Source organism: Urocampus carinirostris, chromosome 13 (assembly GCF_059441175.1).
Source record: "Urocampus carinirostris isolate Australia breed hairy pipefish chromosome 13, RoL_Ucar_1.0, whole genome shotgun sequence".
NCBI classification, from domain to species: Eukaryota; Metazoa; Chordata; class Actinopteri; order Syngnathiformes; family Syngnathidae; genus Urocampus; species Urocampus carinirostris.
Window position 1 is genome coordinate 31,640,170 of NC_142361.1, and position 26,955 is coordinate 31,667,124.

Genomic DNA, 26,955 nt, shown 5'->3' on the forward strand with positions numbered 1-26,955 from the left:
AGATAGACATACAATATAGTCTTGTACTTGGGTAGACGTCTGCCAAATTTCCAAATAATACATCTTTATTTTAATGTCATTTGAATATTATGCATTTAACTAAGAAAACAAGTTATAGTTTGTCAAAAACAAAAGTAACCACTAGCTGTGTGAAATAGGCATTCAGTGTTAGGTTTTCTGAGGAACTACACAAACTATGTCTATCTAGGTAAGTTAATAAGAACAAGATCTGATCTCATCATAGTCGTAGTTCTTACCCGATTCCCTTTGAGTCCTTGTGGTCCTACAAAGCCCTGAAAATGAAAACAATACAATAATTTAACGTTGAAGAGGAGTACAAGAATAAATATAAATCTTTTTTAGAAGTTTATTTCTGACGCCATTTATCACAAGGAGTCTCAAAGGGCTGAACAGACCACAGATTATTGCAAACTACAGACTATTATGACACCATCCCCTGATCTAAAACCTACACGAGGGCAAGGAAAAACTCAAAAACCTTAGCATGAAGAAAGTCAAGTCAAGTCATGTTTTTTTGTGACGCCCTTAATCACAAGGAGTCTCAAAGGGCTGCACACACCACATATTATTACAAACTACCGACTATTATTACACCATCCCCTGATCTAAAACCTACATGAGGGCAAGGAAAAACTCAAAAACCTCAATATGAGTAAACTGAAGAAACCTTGAGAAGGGACAACACATGAAGTAAATGTATTCATTTCGTAATTCTACAGTACTGTCAAGGTGATAAAAACATCGTAAGTAGTTACAATAGTTACAGTACTCTCTTATCCTGGAAATAATGTAAAAACACTTAAGAGATATGATTTTTTAAACAAATAATGTGTGGATATACAAGTTTTTTTCATCCAAAGGTTGTCATGATCACTGATGTGAAGCACCTGTGCCCGCTCTTTTGGCGCCAACTGCCTCGGACTCTGATTGGCTCCCTGTCACTATTCAAACCCACATCTATCTGTCACCTCTTGTCAGTCCGTCTGCGAACCTCAGTTTACTCTAGGCAAGCTTTTTTGACCCTGACTCCCACCTGTTTTTACTTCCGTCTCTTTTCCTGGCTTCGACCCGTTTTTGATCCTGACCACGCCTACTCCCCTCTCCTGGCTTTCGATCCGTTTCCGATCCCGACCACGTTTTCCGCTCTCCTGTCCCGGCTACTGACTCGTTTTTTCCCGTTCCCGACACCGCCATCGCTCACCACGGAAGTCCCACTTCTGCGTTCAGAGCGACCAGCCTCCCGCACCCAGCGATCACCGGATCGTGGGTGCAACTCTTTCCTTTCTTCCAATAAAACTGAGAGAAACGTAACGCAAGTGGGTCCTGTCTGTTCTGGTCCCAAAAAGGTTTCGTTACTCTCCAGTAAAACTGTTGCCACGTCAACCATAATCAACATTACTAGGAAACTAAGTATTGACTATAAGTAGTCAAGGTATTTATGCTACGTCTCTTTTTGTATTGATCAAACCTCAAAATTTTAGACAAGTGTACCAACATGGTGCCCGTAAATAGCCTGCGGACTGGTTCGAAATATATCTAATCAGTAATGGGTCACTGTGATTTTCTAGGAAATCTGACTTCAAACTGACCTGGTGTTTTAAGTCAAGTCAAGTCAAGTCATTTTTATTTGTATAGCCCTTAATCACAAAGAGTCTCAAAGGGCTGCACAGACTATTATTTCAGACTATTATTACACCATCCCCTGATCTGAAACCAACACGAGGGCAAGGAAAATGAAGAAACCTTGAGAAGGGACCGCATATGTGGTAATCCATGGTGGTAATTTTAGTGGTTGAATGTATTGCAATGCAACATGGTAATAACATAGTAATAACATTAGTTGGTATTCTAGGAGTGCATATTAAAATGGTTGCCTTTTGTGCTAATTATTGACAAAAAAGCAACCCCCAGCTTCAAAAAGGTTGCCGACTCATGCTCTAAAATATTTTTATCAACATTACTACGGCAGTTATTTTCGATCAGCAGTGTTTTCTGTAGTTAAATATGACTTACGGGAATGCCCTGTGGGCCAGTTGGTCCTGGTAATCCTCTTTCTCCATTCAAACCCTGTGAAGAAAAACAGTGAGTCTTACATTCTCCCGAATGAAACTCTTAAGTCAAATCGGACACGTACTCTCTCCCCCTTTGGTCCTGCTGGTCCTGCTACTCCTGCTGGTCCCAAGAGACCCTTCAAAATAAGAATAAGAAGACACAGATCTCAGATCAGCATATCGACAAGCTTCCATGAGAAATTACAGACGATACATTCAAGGATAATCATCGTTACAGATGCATATATTTACTACACCAAGCTTGACAATTAAAAAGTAAGGAAAAGGAATCTCATGTCAACAGCTGCAGTTTTTTCCGAAGAGCGGTCAGAATTCAAGAAGAAAACCATGGTTCATTCCGTAAAGCAATCGTATCGCGTGGAAGGCGTACAAAAAAGTGAAATCACTTTTCATCATGCTGCATCTCAACATGCTCTTGTCCCGTGAAATGCTATTTTTAGGGTTTCAAATCAAAAGGCAAAAGACTGTTGAGTCGGGACTGAAGGTTGACAGTATTAAGATTGTTATTTTATTGCAAATACAATAAAACAAAACATATACCGTAAATTCCGGACTATAAGCCGCTACTTTTTTCCCAAACTTTCAACCCTGCGGCTTATTCAGTGATGCGGCCAATTTATGTCATTTTTCTAACGGTCGCCAGCGGCGCTCGAGTACAAGAGGTAAGATTTAGACTGCAACTTCTTAGCTTGTGCACAAATTAAATTAGCGTAGACATATCCTCATCATGCAAATTGCAAAAAGAAAGGCACATGACGCAACATTCAAGCTAAACGCAATCGGGCAGTCCGATATAGAAGGAAACAGCTATCGTGCGTAAACGTTACTTTGCGAGCGTGATGCTAGCGTGTTTTTGAGTAAGGGAGCGTGGGACGACGTCTATATGACAAAGTCTCTTTCCCAGACTAAAGGAAGACAACTTTGATGACGTCAGCCATAAGGAATAAGATGAGGACGGCTTACCGTGCTCACTACAAGTACGGCATGTTTTTTTAACAGAGCTGTTTGCTGTGTTGCGAGCGTGTTGCTAGTAGCGTTTTGCTACCCTTCACAGGCACGGTTTGGGATGAAAGTTATAATATTATTATTAAAGCTTTGAAAACTCTCTCGGTGTACTGTCTTTCTTTGTAAATATGTGTAACCATGTATAATATGTATTTGCAACTGTTTATTTTTGTAACGTATTTATTTTAGAAACGTATTCTGATATGTTTTGTACGAGCAAAAGAGACAGAAGGGGCGGGGCAAACGCGGGCTGACGGGAAGTGGAGTAAAGGTGAGACGTATTTGTGGATGCGGCCGACAATAGTGGATATATATCTTTCCCACCCTTACCTTTGGAAATATACACTTTTTTCCTTGGATTACTTTCAACGGGCACCTGGACTCTGCAGGTCTGCATTAAATGTTAAGTACCGGTATCATTTTCCGTTCATTTTGACGGCTGTGTTTCTTGGACTATATCGGGTATGGGTTAATTTCGTGTTTGTGTTGCGTTTTTTCAATGTGGGCGCATGCGGCTAATATACAGGTGTGTGTACAAAATCGTTTTCCCCCCCGAAATGTGGTGGGTGCGGCTTATAATCAGGTGCGCTCTATAGTCTCTCTCTCTATCTATCCGTCTATCTATCTATCTCGACATCTTTCTAGACATTTATCTATCTATCTATCTATCTATCTATCTATCTATCTATCTATCTATCTATCTATCTATCTATCTATCTATCTATCTATCTATCTATCTATCTATCTATCTATCTATCTATCTATCTATCTATCTATCTATCTATCTATCTATCTATCTATCTATCTATCTTTTTATCGACCAGCCGATCAATCAGACAGAACGACAGAGGATAAGCGGTGCAGAACATGGACAGATGGGCAAATGGATCCATTTATGGAATAATGGATTTGCCATTTCGTTGCACCAGAAATTGAAAATACATATAGTAAGCGCAGTCCTCTCAACCTAACCCAAAACAGTCCTTCCCCCATTTCATTTCCTGCTGCTCAAACAAAGACAAAACAAGCACAGGAATCCAAAAAGCAAGCAGACAAGACAAGCAGATATCGGGCAAGCTTGCAAGGGTTTGGAGGAGGAAGGCGAGGTGGAGGAAAGGAGCGAGGGGAAGGGTCCGGTACATGACTTTAGCACCACTCACCACTGGACCGGGTCTGCCGTCTAACCCATGGGCCCCCTGGATGGTGTTGTACACAGTTAAGATCACAGGTGATGGGGAAGATGGAGGGAAGGAAGGTGGGGATGGGGTGTCAGATTGGGTAGGTGGTGAGAGTGAGTGAGTGAAGCTTTGACTCAACAACACAGTGACAAAAAACAAACAATCGTTTCATCAAAGTTTGGAGATAAGCGTGATGAAAGTGAGTAAGTGACTTTGTCAGTGACTTGTCAGTTCAACTTCATTCTCAGTTCATTTTTTGTTGTTGATTATCATAGTTTCTTTAAAATTGTGCTCATTACTCAAAGCAGCAGTTTTCAAATGGGAGTATGAGAGATTCTACATAAACTTAAAAAGAAAACAATCGTATTCATCTGGTTTAAAGGGACAGTGTGTCACATCAGTGCCTTCTAGTGGTGCAAAAAAACAACAACATTGATTTGAATATTAAGCAAAATACATAAACTATCGTACCAACGATACTGTTCATAAATATACATAGATCGAGAAATTTACATAGCGGAATCCATACCTAGTAGTCCTCGCCATGTTTGTCTGGCATTTTACTGCTACGCTGTGCTCATTAAGCACTGTTTTTTGTTTGGATTAGACAATACAGTGCCATCTAGTGGTCATTTAGATGCTGTACATAACATTAATTTGAATTCAGTGGGGCTTTTATGTTAAAATATACGAGTAAGTTAATAATTTGTTTTTAGAGAAAAACTTTCTTGGTACTATAGAGATCACATATAGCGGGGGTCGGCAACAAGCGGCTCTTAAGCGCTTCCTGGCACTTTTTAAAAATGTTTGATAATGGAAAATCAAATGGTTAACCTTATTAACATTTTCCAATGACTATATATATATATACGGTACACAGTATGTATACGTAGAATACGTATTGCCTTCTTAAAACAGCGTCTGTAAAACTTTTCATTTTTTTTAACAGCTCCTAACATCCGTTGTTATTTTTTGGTCCAATATGGCTCTTTCAACATTTTGGGTTGCAAACTGCTGACATTTACTGTTACGGTGTTAATGTTATATGGACACCGCAAACAAAATCTGTTGTGTTAGCAAAACGTTTTACTTATTCCAGAACCATTATCCGTTTTACTATATGTTTTTAAACTTGTTTCAAGTATAGTATGAGAAAAAAAGCATACATGAAATAAGGCATTGATATTGATAAATTGATTATCAATACAAAATATTTTTAATAATTCTTAAATGAAAAAGTATATAAGGATAATCTACATATGCTGTGCATATTTTTCATTTGAATGTTTTTTTTGGAGGGGTCAGATATTTCTTTTAAGGCAAGATTAATAAATCAAGCTACAAAGTTTAATAAATCAGATCAAATACTTAAATAAAAACATGTAGTATTTTTTTTAAATACTTCCAAACAAAAAAAAACTACCAAAGTAAGTAATTGTAAGTAGAAAACCACTTAAGAAATTTGACAATTCGCATATATAGTCTTAAATTTGGTGATTGCAAAATAATTTAGATAAATTGGCTCAGTGCACAGATGCCTGTCTTTCCAAATGGAGTGATTTGTTTATTAAAAGTTAACTAGCTGATTAAATTTGATACTGAACTCAAAAGGTTATAAAGCACTTACAGGCAGTCCAAGGTGGCCTCGATCTCCCTTGTCACCTTTCTGACCCGCTGCTCCTTTTTCTCCTCGGACGCCGATGCCTGCTTCTCCCTACAAGATATGAATTATTATTTTAGTACATTTCATTCCTGCAACAGAAACGTTTCCCTCTTTTGCATTCTGTCTATAGATTCAAGTGCCAAACCTTACCCCCACGAGACAATTCTTTTGTTTTAACTTGTTGATTAGATTACTGCAGCCAACTGACAGGTTTTTCCATTGTAGAAAATCTATGGCGGTGCTCTTATGAAATTTATCTATATAGGTGTTCTTGGCAGAAAACTAACTATTGGCAACCCAATTCTAAATGGTCTTTTAGTTAATCACATCAAATGTCTGCATGCATTCATCAAGCCGACCCACAAAGGAGGGGCACTTGAGGAAGGTCCGCTTCCCTCCCTGCTCTACCCTCTTGGGTGGACTCAAGTCACGTCGGCTCTAAAAGGTGGAGGCATCCACTCCTCAGTCTCTACTTCCTGTCGGATAAGGGACGAGTGTTGGCTCCCACCCCTCTGGGTGCAGGGGCCTCGGGGTGAGATCGTTCGATCACCCTTGGGCCCCCCAAATGCATCCTGCTGCTAGCCAAGATGTCATCCACAAACCCGGCCTCTTTCATCAAGATAACTTGGGCACAAATGGTCAATATGCTGTTTGGTTTTTGGGTAGCTGTGAAGCTTATTGCACATTGGTTAGGTACATTTCTCAAGTTCGGCACAACAATACAGAATCCTGTGTTTCTCTTAGAAACTACAATGTTGCCATCTCTATTAAACTCCATATCTCTTTTTCCTACACACTTTGTTTATTAATAATGCGAGTTTCTCTTGTCAACATTGTTCTTTTTTCTTTCATTCTGTTCAAGTTTCCTTGTCATTGTAAATAAAACGTAGTTTGTTAGAATGAACCACGTGCATTATTTATTTGTGTGTCAATATTATTTTTAGTCATCATCCATTGCAATGAACTACAAAATCAATAATCTAAAGCTAAAGTTAAAATATGTTTAGAGTATGGCTTCATTCATGATAAATGCTGCACACTATGAGGCTATTTCACATAAATTCGGGTAGGAAACCGTGAGCACTACCTTCTTGCTGAATCGGTAACCGAATTACATTATGACTTGAAAACATACCATTCAAAGCATTTAGTAGAAACGTTTGTAGTGTAAATATTTTTCGTCATATATATGTCTTGTTCCACGGACAGACTGAGGAGATCATTTCTTCCTCATGCCATGAGGCTCTTTAACTCCATCCGAGGGAGTAAAAGCCCAAATTAGACCCCACGCCCACATTTGCATATTACCCTATTTTTATATAATTGCTGGTGTGTGTGAATTTTCCTATGGGGAGGAATAAAGTATCCATCTATCTATCTATCTATCTATCTATCTATCTATCTATCTATCTAGACATCTAGACATCTAGACATCTAGACATCTATCTATCTATCTATCTATCTATCTATCTATCTATCTATCTATCTATCTATCTATCTATCTATCTATCTATCTATCTATCTATCTATCTATCTATCTATCTATCTATCTATCTATCTATCTATCTATCTATCTATCTATCTATCTATCTATCTATCTATCTATCTATCTATCTATCTATCTATCTATCTATCTATCTATCTATCTATCTATCTATCTATCTATGTATTTTTATGTTATTTAGCAAACTTAAGTTTGCTTTCCATTTATCGTTAAATACCTCTCAGAACTGGATTATTTATGCAATATATTTTAAAGTACAAGACATTTAATTAAAAAAATATGTGCCGTACCTTTGGACCAGAGGGTCCTTGTGATCCCTAAAAAAAAGAACAAAAATACAAATAAATTCTAAATTATGTTCGAAATTAGTCAAAGCCTGGATATTTTTGAGTAGGCTAAACAATGTGAGGAAATATTGCATTATTTATGCAATGTAAGTGGACTATTGTTAGTCAATAATACAATCTGCATTATAAACCAGTGAAATATTTGTCTCACAGCTGGGCCAACTGGTCCTTGGGGGCCTGGAGGACCAGGGGGACCATAGAGCTAAAGACGAAAGAAAGAAAACAGAACAAAATTGACGTTTTAATAAACATAATTATGCTTGAAATGCAATACGGTGCTCCAACTCAACATACCGTCTCAGCCCTTCCACCCTCGCCAGGGTCGCCTTTTGTCCCCTGAGAAAACAGGAAATAAATGTATACGTTGATGTAGCAGGCCTCATCACAGCCCCAACAAATGCAGCTAACAATATTCAAAATATACTATAATTTTGTGCATTGTTACTAATCATAGCATTGATACAAATTAATATTACCTTCTCTCCATCATGGCCAGCAGGACCTGGGAGGCCAACTTCACCCTAATAATAGAAATGGTTAGTATCAGATAGCTGGGTGATTGAAGATGTTGCATTACAACTGCTGCTACTATCTATCTATCTACCCTGGTCATATCCCTCGAGAGGGGTGACCGACAGCAAGACAAACACGTACACAAAAACAAAGAAAAGAAAAAAGAAAAAAAAAGTAGCAAAAAACACAAAACATTTGACCATGGCCAACCCAAATGTCAGACCTGTGCCTGTTCCTTTGCGCCAACAGCCCTGGGCGCTGATTGGCTCCCTACTTTTTAAACCCCCCGGTTCCGGGTTACCAGCGTCAGACCGTCTGTGAACCTCAGTTACACTAGGCAAGCTTTTGACTCTGACTCCCGCCCGTTTTTGCTCCCGTCTGATTCCTGGCTTTTTGACTTGTTTTGGCTCCTGACCTCATCTACTCCCGTCTCCTGGCTTTTCGACTCGTTTCTGGCTCCCGACTACGCCTTTGCTCCCCTGCCCCGGCTACTGACCTGTTTTTCAGTTCCCGACACCACCCTCGCTCCTCACGGTAGTCCCGCTTCCGCGTTCAGAGCGAACTGCTCCCCGTGACCAGCGAGCTCCAGATCGTGTGTACCCTCCTTTCCCTTCTTCCCAATAAAACTCTGTGAAACGTCACGCTACTGGGTCCTGTCTCCATTCTGGTTTCTGACACCAAATGCCCAAACACCTAAACAAATTAAGCGCGTCGGCACCCAAGTTGGTTATGCTTTCGTCCCTCCAGATGAAACCGGACACAAAAAAACAGCCACTCGGGTCAGGGTGACACAACACACTCTTATGTTCAACCGAAGGGCCCGACAGCTTTCGCTGGTTTACCCCTGCCGCATCATACAGGTGCCCTGCCCTTCCCTTAGAATGCGTCTAAACAGCCCACTATCCTTTCACAACACCTCTCCACCAGATCCTCTTCAACTGCGACTACTATTAATACAAATAATAATATGATATCTTACTTTTGCTCCAGTGTACCCAGGAGGCCCTGGAGGTCCAGGTAATCCAGGTGGGCCCTACACGAAAAAGACAGGAAATATTGTACTGTGTATCCATATTTAAACTGATTGATGTTGTATTAACCAGCTAGAGTTAAAAAAACACTCTTACCATCATATGTATGTTGCGTATGTCCTGTAATAAAGATATCACAATTAGATATTTTATATAGATTATCATTTTGCATTGGGAAAAATTACACAATAAGAATAGCATACGTTTTCATTATTGAGGATTTCAGCTTTCCCTGGTTCACCAGTTGGACCAGGAGGGCCCTATAACATGGAATAAGGATTTAAAATATATATCATTTGTTTATGTTATTAGTAAACAGTATTATAGTAACAGAAATATGCTCAAAGTGTTTGATTCAGGACTTACTCTTGGTCCAGCTGGGCCTTCTGGTCCTGCCTCTCCCTTGAATAGAGAATAGAGTGTTGAAATTGTATTTTGTTCTCCCTTGAGAAGTTATTTCTAAAATTCATTTAAAAATAGTTTGATCTTACCTGGTTTCCCTGATCGCCTTTGTCACCCTGTCAGAGATGCATCATTTTTTTGGGTTAATTATTTCTTAAAATTGATAATATTCCTGAAATGAAATGATCAACAGACCTTGGGTCCCGTTTGGCCAGGAACTCCCGGTGAGCCAGGTTCTCCTTTGATTCCAAGTGCAGCAATAATTGCTTCTCCTTTCTCTCCCTGTTAAGAATGAATGCCTGGATTAGAAACACTTTATACTTTTAATGCATTTTCAAACACATTCAGTATGAAAGAACAGTGATTTTACAACCATCAGTTTTTATAAAATAAGCACATCCCTCACACCGCAACCAAATTAAATCTGTATTTCTTCAGTGATCAGAAGGGTAACACAGTATATAAGTTTAAGTTTATTAGAAAAGGGACAAGTATGCTACATAAACTCATGTCACATACTATAACATTTTAGCCAAAGCTAATTCTCAATGTCTGTTCCCGGAAAATAAACATACATTAAATGCACAATATTATAAAATCGCAATATTGCAGAGGCTAAAGGTGGTCACATGTCTGACCTCTGATTAAAAACGAATTTAGGTTTTTGTTGGATAACTGGATCACATGATGCTGAATAAAGTTCAGTTAGGACTGCATTAAAAAACCTAAGAGGTTTAAATGTTCCTAAATATGGTAAAATGTCATTTTATTTTCAAAATATTGATTTATTTTTCATAGGCTAATGACCTAACCCATCCATCCATTATCTGCACCCCTTATCCTCAGTAGGGTTGCAGGGGTGCTGGAGCCCATCCCAGCTATCTTCTGGCAGTGAGCAGGGGACACCCTGAACTGGTTGCCAGCCAGTCGCAAGGCACACAGAGACATACAACCACTCCTTCATTCACACCTAGGGAAAATTTAGACCGGCCAATTAACCTAACATGCATGTTTTTGGGAGGAAAACCGGAGTGCCCGGAGGAAACCCACGCAAGCTCTGGGAGAACATGCAAACTCCACACAGGAGTTTCGATCTCATGACCTCAGAACTGTGCCGCACATGCACTAACCACTGCGCCGCCGTGCTGTAATGACCCAACCATAATAACCAAATCCGTGGGAGTGCATATTATGTGAACTGTAGTTGCTAAAATGTTATGCATTTTTGCAGCCAATCAACCAAATTTGAAGACTTTTTTTCTTTAAACTTTTAAATTTGTCACTACCGGTAATGGTTCTCATTTAACGTTTTAAGATTTTGAGCAGCAAATTACGAAAAAAGCTATTTTGGGATGGCACAACATGCAGTTAGAGCAGAAAAATGGCTAAAACACAAACACAAACACATAGGCAATTCCACATTCCGGGACAAGCATACCATGTAGCCCCTCTTGCCAGGGATGCCAGGGGTGCCACTCTGGCCCTTCACAGTGAAAAACAAATAACCATGACCTAAACAGGTCATAATAAGGACAAGATTCTAACCAGCTCATTATTGACATTACCTTTACCCCAGGGATGCCTGGGCGGCCAGGTTCTCCCTTTACAGCAGAGTCGCCGTAAAGGTCGAGCAATACAAAGAAGAAAAAGGAAGGAAGAATAAGAATGCCATTGAAATTACCGAAAAAGGGATAGAAATTAGTAATAATAAGGATACATCAGTTTATCATTCGTAGATACCATGCTAAACTGCAGGAACAGATAAATGCAGATGCCAATACTTCCATAAATAACTAAATGAACGATCCACACTCAACTTTCAAATTTAACTTGTATTTATGAGTTATTTTCTGTTATTTTTTTATTGTTTGATGCATGCAAGCACGTTGACTGTCAGGATGTATTTATTTAAATGACATCTGAGCCCCTTAGAGTTACCTGTGGTGTTCCGCAGGGTTCAGTACTTGGCCCCCTTCTTTTCAGCATTTACATGCTTCCATTAGGTGAAATTATTCGCAAGTATAATATCAGTTTTCATTGCTACGCAGATGACACTCAACTATATCTTCCGATGGAGGAATCTGCTACACTAAACTGAAAATTTGGAGGCCTGCCTCACTGAGATAAAAGAATAGATTTCACTCAACTTCTTGCACCTTAACTCTGAAAAGACCGAAATGCTAGTTATTGGTCCATCTAAATGCCGTGAATTGTTCTCAAAAACGTCTCTGAACATTGACAAATGTAATATCACCCAGAGTGACTCAGTCAAAAATTTAGGTGTCATATTTGACCCTGATCTGTCCTTTCAAACACACGTTAAGAATATTACTAGAACAGCTTTTTTCCCATCTTCGCAATTCTGTTAAAAATCGCCCTATGTCGGATGCGGAGATCATAATTAATATGCTTGTTACCTCCCGTCTCGATTACTGTAATGCACTACTCTCCGGTCTCCCGAAGTCCAATATCAAAAGCCTTTAGCTAGTACAAAATGCTGTAGCAAGGCTTTTAACTAAGACAAGAAAGTTTGATCACATTCCCCCGATTTTAGCTAACCTGCATTGGCTCCCTGTTAGCTTAAGATGTGATTTCAAGGTTCTGTTGGTAGTATACAAAATCATGCAAGGACTTGCTCCCTCATACCTTTCACATTTAATTTCCCCCCTATATTCCGGTCTGGAACTTTCGCTCTGAAAACGCTGGTCTACTAGTGATCCCAAGAGCCAAGAAGAAATACGCAGGTTCGAGACTGTTCTCTGTTCGGGCCCCGGTGCTGTAGAATGCTCTTCCCCCTTAGATTTGATCTGCAACCTCAGTGGAAATGTTTAAATCTAAGCTTAATAGACACTTCTATTCTGTAGCATATGAATAACCTTTATGTTGATAATATGTGTATTATTTGCCCTCATGTAGGTTTTAGATGAGAGGATGGTGTCATAATAGTCTGTAGTTTGCAATAGTCTTTGATCTGTGCAGCCCTTTGAGACTCTTGGTGATTAAGGGCTATACAAATAAACATGACTTGACTTGACTGAAAAACTACTCAGCAAAGAGATCTCCCTTGTTGTTTAATTTCCTATAGACTCCACATTAATTCAACACATTTTAATAAAACATCCATATCACTTAGCAATGTTAGTTATCACACCATTTCAAACCCTTGCCACAACACCATGCTTTATGGAACTTTACCTTGGCCCCTTTCTCTGCTGCAAAACCCCTCTTCCCTTCATCTCCCTAAGGAGAGCACGGAACGATGAAGTCATAGGACTACAACACCACAAAAAAGGAATCTTCTTTTTTTAAGAACTATACGTTTTTTTGTAAATGACAGACTCTGTCAGCTCATCCTTTTAAACCCAATCCCTGGAAAATGGGATTTTTTTTGTTGTGGAAACATAAAAAGACCGGCCAGACAGTTACTTAGGTTCACTGAGAAACAAGATATTTTATTTCTTCTGATGCACTTACCATACAGTCTAGGCAAGTCTACAGGCACTACCTTGTAAACATTGCCTATATATCCGAACACACTTTTTTATTTCATCTTTTCTTTAGTCTTTTTTTTTTTTTCCTGGAGTGCAACATTTAATCACATTGTAAACAATGAACAATGCGTTTTAATAGATGACAATAAAGATTAATTATTCCATTCCATTTTATTTTATTTTATTTTATTGTATTGTACTGTATTTTCTCATTCTTTCATTAGCTGCACCGCTTACCCTCAGTAGGGTCACGGGGGTGCTGGAGCCCATCCCAGCAATCATCGGGCAGTGGGCAGGGGACACCCTGAACTGGTTGCCAGCCAATCGCAGGGCACACAGGGACAGACAACTCGCTCGCTCATTCACACCTAGGGCCAATCCACCTGAAATGCATGTCTTTGGAATGTGGGAGGAAACCGGAGTGCCCGGAGGAAACCCACACAAGTACAGGGAGAACATACAAACTCCGCACAGGGAGTCCGGTAGCTGGATTTGAACCCACACAGGAGGTTGCCGAGACCTTAGAAATGTGCCGCACACGCGCTAACCACTGCGCCGCCGTGCTGCCAAAACTGTATTTTATTGTATTGTATTGTATTGTTTAATTTTAATTTTATTTTATTCTGTTCTTTTCTATTGTATACTATTCTATTCTATTCTATTCCATGTATTCCTTCAGAGAAAAACTGAGAAAATGTACAAATCGAAGGGAGCCGCACACAAATTTAATCCGATAATCCAAATTATTATCCCAATAAATGTATTTGTGCTGTCTAATTCTAACCATCGATCCATTATATGCACCGCTTATCCTCAGTAGGGTCGCGGGGGTGCTGGAGCCCATCCCAGCTATCTTCGGGCAGTGGGAGGTCTTTGTCGTTTGCAAAATTGATGAAATGCTTAAACAGTTTCACAACAAAAATATTGATTTCCTTCCAAAATCTACTCCAAGCTTGTTTCTTTATTTTCACCCATCCATCCATTACCTGCACCGTTTATCCTCAGTAGGGTCACAGGGGTGCTGGAGCCCAACCCAGCTATCTTCGGGCAGTGGGCAGGGGACACCCTGAACTAGTTGCCAGCCAGTCGCAGGGCACAGACAGACAATTCCCTCGCTCATTCACACCTAGGGACAATTTAAAGCGACCAATTAACCTGACATGCATGTTTTTTGGAATGTGGGAGGAAACCGGAGTGCCTGGAGGAAACCCCCGCAAGCACAGGGAGAACATGCAAACTCCACACAGGAAAGTTTGATCCCATGACTTCAGAACTGTGCCGCACATGCGCTAACCACTGCGCTGTCCTGTTTAATTCTATTTTACTGAAATTAATCATTAAGTATACTCTAAAAACCTTATCTAACTCGTATATACAGCATGTGACTCAACTCTCTCACTTCAACTGCACGTATTAGAACGTGGCTAGAACTGCTGTTTATTTTCATTTTTGTGCCGTCACTGAAATGTGGTCTATTCTATCCACAAGTGATGGAAAAACTAAACTATATCTCATAAATTTGTTACATACGCCCCCTACTACCTGTTTTCTTAACTTTCTATATGTCTCGTGATAAAAGACTGCAGTATATTTCCTGTTGACTTAGTAATACCTCAATTTTTAAATTCCAAACTTCATCCTCCTAAAATACTACCTATGGGTGACTATGAGAATGAAAAAGAACTATGTTTGTACCTTAGGACCTCCAGGACCCACTGGACCAACATTGCCTCGGTCACCCTAGGGAAAAACACATACCGTATATAAAGCATGAATCTTTTTATCCTGTTCATTGAAAACATAGTATTCTGAAAATGTGGGGGGAGAAGATGAACAAATGAGCTCACCTTCTGTCCTGGTGAACCCGGCTCACCCTGGAAGAAGAATTCCTTGTGAGTGCTAATGTTCAATAAACAGACTTCAATGATATAAAGTAGAGCACCGGTTCTCAAATGGGGAATTGTGAGATTTTAAATACATTTTAAAAGAAGCCCTTATCAGAAAGTCGTTTGAAATTGATTATTAAATGAGAAAATATAAGCACTGTACGTAAAACGAATGTTAAATTCGGAAAGGTAGTATTTTCTAAAATAAAGGTAATGTTTTCTTTTCAGAAGATAATTACTATGGCTCTTATGAAAGACTTGTAAAGGAGATATTAATTTCATGTATACACGGCACAATAACCTTATATTACCTTATATTCTTGTTAATTTTAGAAGCTTTTTAGAGTACTATTTTTCGCTTAAGCTGTTCTTACTCAAAGGTTTACATTTTGGCAGCATTTGTTTGAAGCTTATATCTGTCAGGACCAGAACGGAGACAGGACCCACTCGCGTAACTTTTCTCACAAGTTTTATTAGAAGAAAGGGAGGGGGTTCCGCCCACGACCCGGGGATTGCTGGACGCAGGAAGCAGGTCGCTCTGAACGCGTAAGTGGCACTTCCGTGGCGAGAGATGGCGGTGTATTGAACGAAAAAACGGGTCAGTAGCCGGGAAAGAAGAGCAAAAACGTGGTCGGGATCGGAAACAAGTCGAAAGCCAGGTGAGGAGAGTAAATGTGGTCGAGATCAAAAACGGATCGTTATACAGGACAGAAGAACAAACGTGGTCGAGATCAAAACAGGTCATAATTCGGTACAGGAGAGCAGACGTGGTCGGGATCAAAACAGATCGTAGAGGGAGACGAACAGGAGCAAAAAAAATGGGACAGGCGAAAAAAGGCTTAAAAACAGAAATTCGCAGACGGACTGACAAAAAGGGACTGACAGGACAGAGTTTAAATACTGACAGGGAGCCAATCCGTCAAAAAGCTGCAGCTGGCGCCCAAGGGCGGTGCCAACTGGGCGCCATGGCAACTGTGACAATATCAGATTTTTCTGGTTCGTAATTTGGCTAATTTGCCGATTTGTTTTTCATGACGTGTGTTCCTTATATCGAAAATGTTTATATATATTATATTTGGGCAACATTTTCCTCATTGGTGCCCTAAAGACCCATGCGATTAATGGATCCATAAACAATGAAAGGTACTCTATAGTGCAGTATGTATGAAACATAGCCACAATAATTTTATGGGCGCGATTGTTTCTCACAGAATATTTATTTTTAAATTATTATTAGTATTTTACCTTCAGTCCTGGTAGCAGCTGTTGAACATAAAAAAAAAACCACAGATTAATGTCAGCATATTCTTGATTGCGAAAGAAAAACGCGGGCACAAACAGATTACCCTCGGGTCTTTTCCAGGTTTCCCTGGTTCCCCTGGCTTACCCTGAGGGCAAATTGATATTTGATATATGTCAAACATATAAATATGAGCATTTTAAAATCATTTTTCCTCACACTCACCGGTGAACCGCTAGCTCCGCTAACACCTGGATTGCCTGGGAGACCAGGGGGCCCAGGCGGTCCTGGGGGGCCCTGTACTCCTTGTTCGCCCTGCTAAGAGAGATTGAGTTTCAGTCTGTTATCGGGAGGCGCTATTGTCACGATAGCCATGCTAGCACAACAAAATCACGATACAAACAAGAACTCACAAAGCGGTTGCACGTCGGAAGGTTAATCGGGAGAATAGCAAGCAGTTAAACAAGCAGACTGGAGGTCTATTTTCACCATGTCATTTATAGTAGTCTTATTTCTTATCAGTTTTAGGTAGACAAACCCAAAACCTGTGGAAATTTCAAATTCAGTGCATAGGTTTTTTTAAAATGTGCCTTAATTTTTTGGGAGACTAATTAAATACTAGCTTAGCCCTACCATAGCAACCCCCCGAGTTGACTCTTTGCTTCGATCTTAGAATTTTCCAGCTTGCATGTTGATAATAGATTTCCATACTAAGCCTCCCCCGCATGTGCCCCAGTCAATAAATGGTAGTGAGGTCGACTGGTCCATTCATTTAAGTTTCTAGGTTCTTACTTGTCAGCTGACCTCACATGGACTGTCAATGCTATTGATATTCTAAAGTCAGCCAGACAAAGGCTCTACTTCCTTCGTACTGTCAAATCATTCGGAGTCCGTCAATTCATTCTAGTCAATTTTTATCGTGCTATCATTGAATCCGTTTTAACTAGGTCAATCACAGTTTGGTTTGGTCGCGTCAATCAGAAAGAATTGTCAAAGATGGAATCAGTAGTGAGGACGGCAGAGGAAATAATAGGTACTGGCCTTCCGTCCCTGCATAGTATCTAATTCGAACAAACTAGAAAACGGACACTAAAAATTATTAAGTTATTATGTAGAGTATTAATATGCCAACGACATTCCTCCGACCTCTTTTACTCAAGTCTTGTTATTTACATATTCTTTCTTTTTAAACTATTCTATATAGTTACCTTGTATTATACACTACAATATCTTTTTTACTGTATTCTTTTTATTCTTTTACATCTATTATATTATCATGATTGAGAGTTTGCGTGTCAAATGATTTCTTGTATATATCATGTTTATGGTTTATACTGGCTGAATAAAATACATTACATTACATTACATTCAAAACCAAGGACCGTAACGGGACAAGAGTTTGATCTCTAGTTGTACTTGTCAAAAAAAAGGTATCTGTTATAAGATAAAGGAATATGGAAGTTTGAATTTGGGTTTGTCTGTTGGACTCTTTGAGTTTTGTGCCAAAGTTTTCTGGAGTAAATTTTGACGTGGGGCAGCTCTCAGGCAGAGGGAGGTGACGAGCTGTCTGGGGGCCAACGCGGAGGAGTCAACGCGCCATTCTTCCTGGACGGGAGACCAATGGGAACCAGCGATGGGGCGGAGGAGATGCTTTGCTGAGCAACACGGAAGAAGGAGAAGAGTTGGTTTTTGGAAGGAGAAGCGTGCAGAGATGTAGTGATTTGTGTGTTCGAAATAAATCCACTCGTGAGTGAAATGCCGGCTTCTGAGAACTTTCTATGCAGAAAAGAGCGCGCAAATTGTTTGGATGAATGGTGATTGGGAAAGGTCACAAATTGGAGTCAGATGATTAATTTACGTTTGTGTTGATTTAACAAGAAATTCCAACAAAGAGCATCAAACTCTTGAAGCTCATCCAGAAGGTTGCATATTGAGTTTTGACTAGGACAGAGATCATAAAGTATTCCCCTGTTGTCATTAAAACACTGAATTGAATTAGTAGTATTAATTTGGAAATCCTGCAGCTAGGCTGTCTTGAACCCTAAAAAGGTTAAAACACCTTGATGTTATTCAACAGGCCATTCATTGTTTTTCAGAAATCTTTGTGTTGTTAAAGCGATACTAAGATTGTCGTGTCCAGCATGGTCTCCGTGGCAACTGGTTGGCCCCGCCCCCTGGGCACCAGCTGAAGCAGATCGCCTAATTTGCGTGTTTGCTTCTTAAGGGGGGTTTTGGGTATTGCGGGTGGCTGGTTCATTGCGTTTTCCGTTCTGTTTTGCTCTGCCCTGTTTTGTTTGAGTCGGAGGAAACCTGTGTTTGCACGTTTTGAGTAAAAGCCCATTTTGTTAGTATTCCTAGTCTAAGTTTCTGATTGTCTGTAAGCCTTGTTTCATTTTGTCCCTGAGGGTTGGACGACTTTTATTTTGCTAAATAAAAGTATTGATCGTTAATGCGAATGAGTTCATCCTTCCTGTCTCCGTCCTCCGTTCTGGTCCGGTCTCCTGACAAAGATATACAATTGGCTGGTATCAAACTCTTGTCAGTTTAGCTGGCCTCAAGTTAATCTGCCCTCATCGTAAGGACGAGTGCTAAAGAAAATGGATGCATGGATTGGCTTACATCACACTACTATTATTATTCTAAACAGTGATAGAAAGACCTTAGGTCTGCAAAAAGTCCCCACAGTCCTTAGCAACGGCGATAGCAGCAGTTGGTTAATTACAGCAAATTGAGGGTGCGATTCGACGACGGTTGAAGGCGGCTCACAGAACACAGCGGAAGAGGCAAGTACGGGGGAAGAGAATTGTACCTTGAGGCGTTTTAGGATTAGAGGGCTTATTGAGGGCATGTTGCGCACGGTGATAGGCAACATCTGCCGAGGGGAAGTCACAATGCACAGGTGGCCAACGGTGCAAACAAAGGTCACGGGGCAAAAGTCACCAGAAGGCCACAGAAAGGAAAGATAGTAGCACAAGAGGTTGTAGGAGAAGGATATAGAGGGGTAAAGAGAGAGATACAATATAACATGAGAGTGAAAAGCAAGAACTAAAAGGGAGGCAAACAAAACAAGGTCAAAAGTAGAAAAGCACAGCAAACTCTGGGCCTGGAAACTGTGTCTATTATCTTTTAGTGCATCCTTAAAACATATAGATTCATCAATCAGGATTTTCCAGGTTCCAAGTTTTTTTGACATCTGTACCTGCCAATCCCTTAATTGAGAACGTATCTTTGGAAGCCACCCCTTATTAGCCAGGCCCTAAGATTGCAGTTTAGCAGAGCTCAGGTGGTGTGCGCCAGTCTTGCCACAAAGAGAGTATGGCGGTAAAGTTACAGTTCATATACAAACTTACTGTGGCCAACTGTGCAGCACAGGGCTGTACAATTCGTCGCTTCTGTTGAGATGATCAGGATCATCAAATACAAGTTTGGGAGATGGCAGTTTGATAAAATGAAAAATTGATCTCACTGATAACTTCTCTTGATCTCCTGACACCAAAGTATACAGAGACCTGCCTACATTTTAAAACCCAGGGAGTGCATTTTTCCAAAAGATGATAATGGTATTTTCTCAATCCAATAGATGTCAATTTACCATCATTTCAATTGTCTATGGAAAAACACACTGCATGGAGATTCGAATGAGCAAAAGTAGGCAAACTTCGTTGTCCTTCACCATTTGCTGCTTTCCACTTTAACCATTTAGATTTTAAAACCGTAATAGAGTGGAACCTCGGTTTTCGAACGCCTCTCAGTTCGAAAAAATCGGAGTCCGACCAAAAATTTCGAGAAATTGTTGCTTCGCTGTTTGGTCAAAAAATCGGATTTCGAACGCAGGTAATGCATGAGTGCGTACGCTAGGGTGCCATGCTGAGCGGCGTACGGGTGTTTTAGCCCCTAATTATGCCTCCGAAGAAAGTCAGTGCAAGCAGCAAAGTTGCTACAGGTGAAAAAAAAGTAGTGCGTACAACTATTGCATTTTAGAAATAAATAATAGCAAAATATGAAGTATCTCGCTACGGAATACAGCATGGCTAAATCTACGATCAATACGATACTAAAGAATAAGGAGGGTGTGAAATCTAGTGATGTGGCTAAAAGGGAGTGAGTGTTATAAGCAAGCAAAGGCCGCAAGTTTTGGAAGAGGTTGAAAAACACCGTCCACCTGCGCCTTCTGCTGACCACCACAAAGGTAAGAAATCCTATTCATAATTCTTTCCTTTATACTTTTTTTAATTTTTACACGTTCATGTTAGTGTAATCTTTCGTACGGAAGATTACGATAACGCGAACGTACGATTAGCCTGGGTTAGCTTTACGTTAAACATTCAAGGTAAACATTCAGGGTACTGGAACGGATTAAAACGATTTACATTCTTTTTAATGGGAAAAATGATTTCGGTGATCGAACAAATCGGTTTTTGAACAGGGTTCTGGAACAGATTGTGGTCGAGAACTGAGGTTCCACTGCAGTCAGTTTTTCTTTGTAAATTTGTGAAAAAGAATCGAGAAAATATATGGAAAGTGAGATAAATGTGAAGCTACAGGCAATTGATGTATAAAATGCTCTCTTGTGTTTGGTGGAAAGCATGAAATGCTTGAGGAGTGCCTTGGTTTTCAGGGCACCGCCTCTCTTTGCGGCGCGACTTGGTGACAACCCTCTCGCCCCAGAACGTGTTAGCCAACGAGGGTGTTTGTGGCCACCCACAAACCTTCAACATCAGCGGTTGACTGGAGCGCAAGGCAGCCAAGGTTTTCAAGGGGAGATCCTGCACGAAAAGGTTCTGCCGGAGAAGTAGTGACTTAGGTCATTGTGTGCCATGTTGACAGCAAACAATTAGCCAGAAGATAAAACAGGGCTTGTAATCAGGACATTCTGCTGACGAGTTTGCACGTGTATTGAGAGACTTAACAGCCTGTTCTGAGAAAAACAGATTTTAGTGTATCTAATGGAACGAGCTACAGAGTAGAAAGGTCCTCTTTGATTCAAGTTTCCATCCTCAAGTACTCACGTACGAGTAAATTTAAGAACCACTAGCAGTGTCTGAAACTCATGACAAAAAGTTAGCGGACACCAAAGCAGACAACTCTGAAAAGTTTCCTGCCCAGCCATAAAGTAGCATTTTTCACAACTTGAAACACAATAAGACGACTCATCGCGAAAAAAACAAAACATTGTTAGAAATTATTAAGGATTGAAAATCAGAATATATAACAGAACAACACTTTAAAATTAAGTTTATAATAAATCTACTTGTAACATTCATTGCAGGCATATGAAATCGCTGTTTTCCATCTGCCATGAGTATGTACCTGTATTTACTCATCTTCATTCATGCAATGTTTGCGTTGCTTCGTCTGCTACAAGCCACGTGAACTCCTCTTTCCACGATGCTTTTAATGTATGTTTACGTTTTGTTGCGTCATAAATTTTGTTTGCTTCTTTTGAATATTTCCTCTGGGGCTGAGGTTTTGGCTTGATTCTTGGTAAGGATATGTCAGAGTGTGCAGTTTCCTCATGCATGAGAAGATAAGCAGGACATTGTGGTTAAGCCTTTAAGCATATTTATTCCTCAACAGCAAGCAAACAACAACACGGCTCCATAAAATAAAACATGGTGATTAATAATTAGCAAAACGAAAAATGGTGCATGCGTAATGACGTCACACAATGGAAAACGTCTTACAGCAATACCACGACTAAGGGCGCTATTAAATTGACAAATTTTAACAATTTCTAACCACTTATCCATTTTTCTTGTGTTCTCTGTGCGTCTACTTTGGAAAATGATATGCAAATGCACGACCTTATAAGGCTCGGGAAAGTCCAGAAGCACAAAGTTATTCGATGCAGGCTTCTGATTGGCTACCGAGTGTGCAGATTGACGAACGAACCAAAATTCCGAAATTTCCAATCGAACGAAGATTTTGAAATCGGAATAAAACGTTTTAGTTGTTGAAAAAAAAATATTTTTTTTTCTACGCCCGACGTAAAAGATGCATGCCCCGGGCGTCCAGGCAGACGTTATTTCAGACACTGCTACTAGTATAAAAGGTCCATAAAGGTTTACGCTAGGATTACGGAATACTCGATTGACCATGAAATCCGTCAGTTTATAACATTTTGCAAACACGCTCTTTCACAGCATTCCTAGAAATTTACAACGTTACGGGCCTTAGGGTTTGGATACCTGTAGCCACCGTGGGGAACCTGTGAGCTGAATGCATTCAGCTAAATGGTCAACAGGGAATTATAACTTTCTCTAGACGGTGGGAACTGCTATGTGTACCAGATCAACTTGGGTGGTCAGATCTGCTCAAGAAATCACACAACATCACACAACAGGTTTTTTTTCTACTGATGTCTGTCAGTCTGTTTATTTTCATTTTGGTATACTACGCACTATATTAAAAAAAAAACAAAAAAAACACACATCTACATTATTTAATCGCAATAATAAAAATAGTAACTTTAAACAAAACAACGACGACGATGGCACCAAGAAATTACCAAAATAAAACCAACCACGATAGTATTAAAATAAAACATAAAATATTATTTATTGTGTTTACGTTTTTTGACAAAAGCTCTGTTGGACATTTCCATATACATTCGTAATATTAAAGCAATCATCGGTCAATGTTTTAGGGTTTAGCAATCATTTTTACCATCATTGTGAGTTCAATGCATTGTGGTGCATCCTTAATATAAAGCACATATTTTGAAGTATGGATTATGGGTGTTTGGCTATTCAGATGTAAAAAAATTGTAGCATATTTTATATTATAAGTTATAATTTTTACCAATTAAGGTTGTCCATGTTTAGTAAGAATGGGCAAGTATTTATAACAGGTATCAAGTGGTCGATACCATTATCTGCTGCCTTCTATTTGCAATTTATCAATAAGGAATTTAGAATTAGGGGAAGTTTACATTCTCATTGATTGAATCAAATATGAATGAAAAATAATCAGGATTCAAAAGATTTCCTTAAAAATATCAGCTATTTTTGCAGAGGGAAGATCATTTCCTATTGTAGTAGGTATCAGGTCTAATGTTGACTGAAGAGTTAAGTACTGATATCAGTCTGAAAAATGAGGTATCAAACATCCCTGATGTTTACAGTATGTCACAAAAGTGAGTACACCCCTCAAATTTCTGCAGAGATGTCATCATAATGTTTGATTGAACAACACTGAAGAAACATCACTTTGACACAATGAAAGGTAGTCTGTGTAAATCTAAAAAAAGTAAAGATATAACCATTCGTAGCTAAAACCCTGGTAAGAAAAGTGAGTACACCCTAAAGTAAAAGTTCCTGAAGTTCATTATTTTGTATGGCCACCATAATTTTGCATAACCACCTTAACCCTCCTGGCCATTGATTTGACCAGAACCTCATAAACTGCCACTGGAATGCTCTTTCACTCCTCCATGACAGCATGGCAAAACTGTGGGATATTTGAGATCTCTTGCTTCCCTACCTTCCTCTTGAGGATGCTCCAAAGATGTTTAGATCTAGAGACATGCTTGGCCAGTACATCCCCTGTAGCCTTAGCCCCTTAAGAAAAGTCTTGGTCATCTTAGAGGTGTATTATGGGTCAGTGTCAGGCTGGAACATTGCCCTGCGACTCGTTTCTGGAGTGATGGGATCATTCTTTCCTCAAGTATTTCACAGTCCATCCTTGACTTCAGGTTTTTCTCAATGAAATGCAACTTCCAATTTCCAGTTGCACTCATGCAGCCCCAAACCATGACATTCCCAACACCATGCACAACACAAAGATGTCTGTACTCCTCACCTGCTTGCCACCACACATGCTTCACACCATCTGAGCCAAATAAATTAATCTTTGTCCCATCAGACCAGAGAATATCTTTCCAGTAAGCCATGTCCTTTGTTGTCAGACTTATTTTCATTGTGGCAAAGAGATGTTTCTTCAGTGATGTTCCATTAAACATTTTAATTGAATCTCTGTAGAAATGTGAGGGGTGGACTCACTATTGTGACATACTGTAATCTGATCAACCAGGCACCATCTATTTAAATCTGTCGTGTGACGTTCTCAGTATGTGGACACTTCTTTTGCCGCCCAAGGACTTCAAGCCGATCTTCTCACCCAAGTCATTCTTGTACCCACACAGAAAAACTACAACAAAACCTACAGCACATCTTCAAACGTTCTCTATTTCTAAAAGTCTCATGAAAGAAGACCATGGCTGCAAAAACCTAGTCCACTATCCCCCCACGATGCCATTAATCGAGCATATTCTTCTTTTTTATGACAGAGGAAAAAAGCAAAAAAGTGGACGTGCTCAGGTTTCAGCAATTTGTCACTTCACCTGACAGTTAAGGTATAAAACAAAACACATAAATTCCACCGCTCACTTCTTTAAAAGTCACTAATTCACCCTACGGACTCAGAACTCCCCCTTCATAGAAATCTTTTTCTTGGCACGGCCTCAGACGGCCCCTTATCATGTCCAAGTCCGTGTTCCAGCAGACTGCCGGTAATTGCCTTGTTTTCTTTCAAGTCCAAAAACCCGAGAGACTTTGAGCCAAGTAGCTGCAAAACTGTTCGCACATGTTACCTATCACCGAGCTACTTGTCATTTGTACAGTCGGCTTCTGTTCACTTTCTCCGCTTCCAAGGTAAAGTTCCTGTTTTGGCATATCGGTTCAACCGCTCGACATCGACTGAGAGGTCCTATTACCAGCTGTGGAAGTAAACATTCTCATACCTGTCAACCTGTACGCTTTTGCCGTACAAAGTACGTTTATTATGCATTTTAAGACGTGTACGACCTACAAGAAAACCTGTACGGAAAAACGTAAATTTGTCAATTATGGGTACCATCCGGTATACAGCGACTATCACGGAACGGCAAATCAATCAAGTCAAACGAGTTAGCCGCAGTAGCCTCTATCTCGGTATCGTTTTTTTTCATTGCAAACAAAGCGAGCGGTTTGATACTACTGTGCGCATGCGTCTGCCGCCTGGGGATTTCCCATCATGCATCATTCAACATCGGATTTCATGTGGTAGTTGTGTAGTGAAAGGAAGTCCGTCTCTTTTTAGAGAATCGGCTTTTTCGGCACTACTCATTACAGAAAGCCGGCTCTCAAACGGCTCACTTGCTTTGATGCATTATATTACGAATTATTATGATGTATAAAGAAGTTAAGAAAAAAAGGAAGTATAAAAAGAGAAAATGAAAAAAGACAGGTTTGTGGTCATCCCTTTAATCAGTATATTACCAACAATAATTTAATGCAGAAAATGAATTCATAATTTGGATAAGAAAATGTGGCAGCACAGCGGCGCAGTGGTTAGCGCGTGTGCGGCACAGTTCTAAGGTCTTGGGAACCTCCTGTGTGGGTTCAAATTCAGCTACCGGACTTCCTGTGCGGAGTTTGTATGTTCTCCCCGTGCTTGCGTGGGTTTCCTCCGGGCACTCCGGTTTCCTCCCACATTCCAAAGACATGCATTTCAGGTGGATTGGCCGGTCCAAATTGTCCCTATGTGTGAATGAGCGAGCGAGTTGTCTGTCCCTGTGTGCCCTGCGATTGGCTGGCAACCAGTTCAGGGTGTCCCCTGCCCACTGACCGATGATTGCTGGAATGGGCTCCAGCACCCCGCGACCCTACTGAGGATAAGCTGTGCGGCTAATGAGATGAGATGAGAATAAGAACATTTATTATTCTACCGGTACTTAATTATATTTGCATGTATTTTTTTCCTTCTACAGTGAACGTCCAAGCTACTTTATTTTTGAACTTTTTTTTATAATAAACCTCACTCATGTCGAGCAACTCAGGATCTCACAACAAAATGTTAATTAACAACATATATGATATAACGAAACACATGTACAATACAACATGTTACACTACATAAATAAACACGTTTAAAAAAATGGTGTAAGATTATTTTGTATTTTGTGAGGGAAAATTCAACATTTTGTAAGGGCATGGAGCTGTGGAGGTTGACAGGTATGCATTCTGCGTGCACTGGTATTGACTGTATATAAATGCTTTAACATCAAACATTTGAATTTGACACTTTCTTACCCGATGTGTGTAATCGCCACAGACACCCTGGAGAGAAATGAAAAAGGATTACGACTTCAATACCAAAATACAACCAAAAAGTAACACCTTTTCATAAAACGATATCTGCATAGTTCATCTGTAGTTACTTGGTAAAACCCGTTTTATCAGATGTTAATGTGCGGATTCTGTATATCCTATATTAGAAAGTAGTTTATTAACTTAATAGAAGCTGTTAAAAGAGGAGGAATTACTTATTCTGACCACCTGAGGACAGCAGAAACAGCAACCCAATTTTATCAGTTAGACCAGGATTACAATATCCAGTTTTGCTTTGCAGCCCGATCCAGGCATATTTCTCAGGCGGGCCAAATCAGTAAAACTTCCAGTTTTCTAGCTGTTTTTCCTAGTATTATGCAATGACGATGAGTTTACTTCAGTAGCCTACCCAACATATTGATGACAAGATATAATAATAATAATAATAATAATAATTTCCTTTGTATTGTCATTCTTTGTAACAATGTACACAGAACGAAATGTCGATACACCT

The 26,955-nt window shown here is 39.8% G+C and overlaps 1 protein-coding gene across 1 annotated transcript in view; it reads right to left on the minus strand.

Moving 5' to 3' along the window:
* col13a1 (collagen, type XIII, alpha 1) overlaps positions 1-26,955 on the minus strand; it is a 52,450-nt gene that overhangs the window by 15,239 nt on the left and 10,256 nt on the right. Inside the window, exons 7-28 of the mRNA XM_088351015.1 lie at positions 26,424-26,450; positions 21,063-21,134; positions 16,579-16,668; positions 16,460-16,501; positions 16,359-16,376; positions 15,075-15,101; positions 14,923-14,967; positions 9,932-10,018; positions 9,826-9,852; positions 9,701-9,736; positions 9,538-9,594; positions 9,431-9,454; positions 9,283-9,336; positions 8,267-8,311; positions 8,085-8,126; positions 7,942-7,992; positions 7,734-7,760; positions 5,904-5,990; positions 4,259-4,294; positions 2,156-2,209; positions 2,035-2,088; positions 258-293 (exon numbers count right to left, since the gene is read on the minus strand). Coding sequence (XP_088207141.1) covers positions 258-293; positions 2,035-2,088; positions 2,156-2,209; positions 4,259-4,294; positions 5,904-5,990; positions 7,734-7,760; positions 7,942-7,992; positions 8,085-8,126; positions 8,267-8,311; positions 9,283-9,336; positions 9,431-9,454; positions 9,538-9,594; positions 9,701-9,736; positions 9,826-9,852; positions 9,932-10,018; positions 14,923-14,967; positions 15,075-15,101; positions 16,359-16,376; positions 16,460-16,501; positions 16,579-16,668; positions 21,063-21,134; positions 26,424-26,450 — 1,038 coding nt within the window. The remainder of the gene's footprint in view (positions 1-257; positions 294-2,034; positions 2,089-2,155; positions 2,210-4,258; positions 4,295-5,903; positions 5,991-7,733; positions 7,761-7,941; positions 7,993-8,084; positions 8,127-8,266; positions 8,312-9,282; positions 9,337-9,430; positions 9,455-9,537; positions 9,595-9,700; positions 9,737-9,825; positions 9,853-9,931; positions 10,019-14,922; positions 14,968-15,074; positions 15,102-16,358; positions 16,377-16,459; positions 16,502-16,578; positions 16,669-21,062; positions 21,135-26,423; positions 26,451-26,955) is intronic.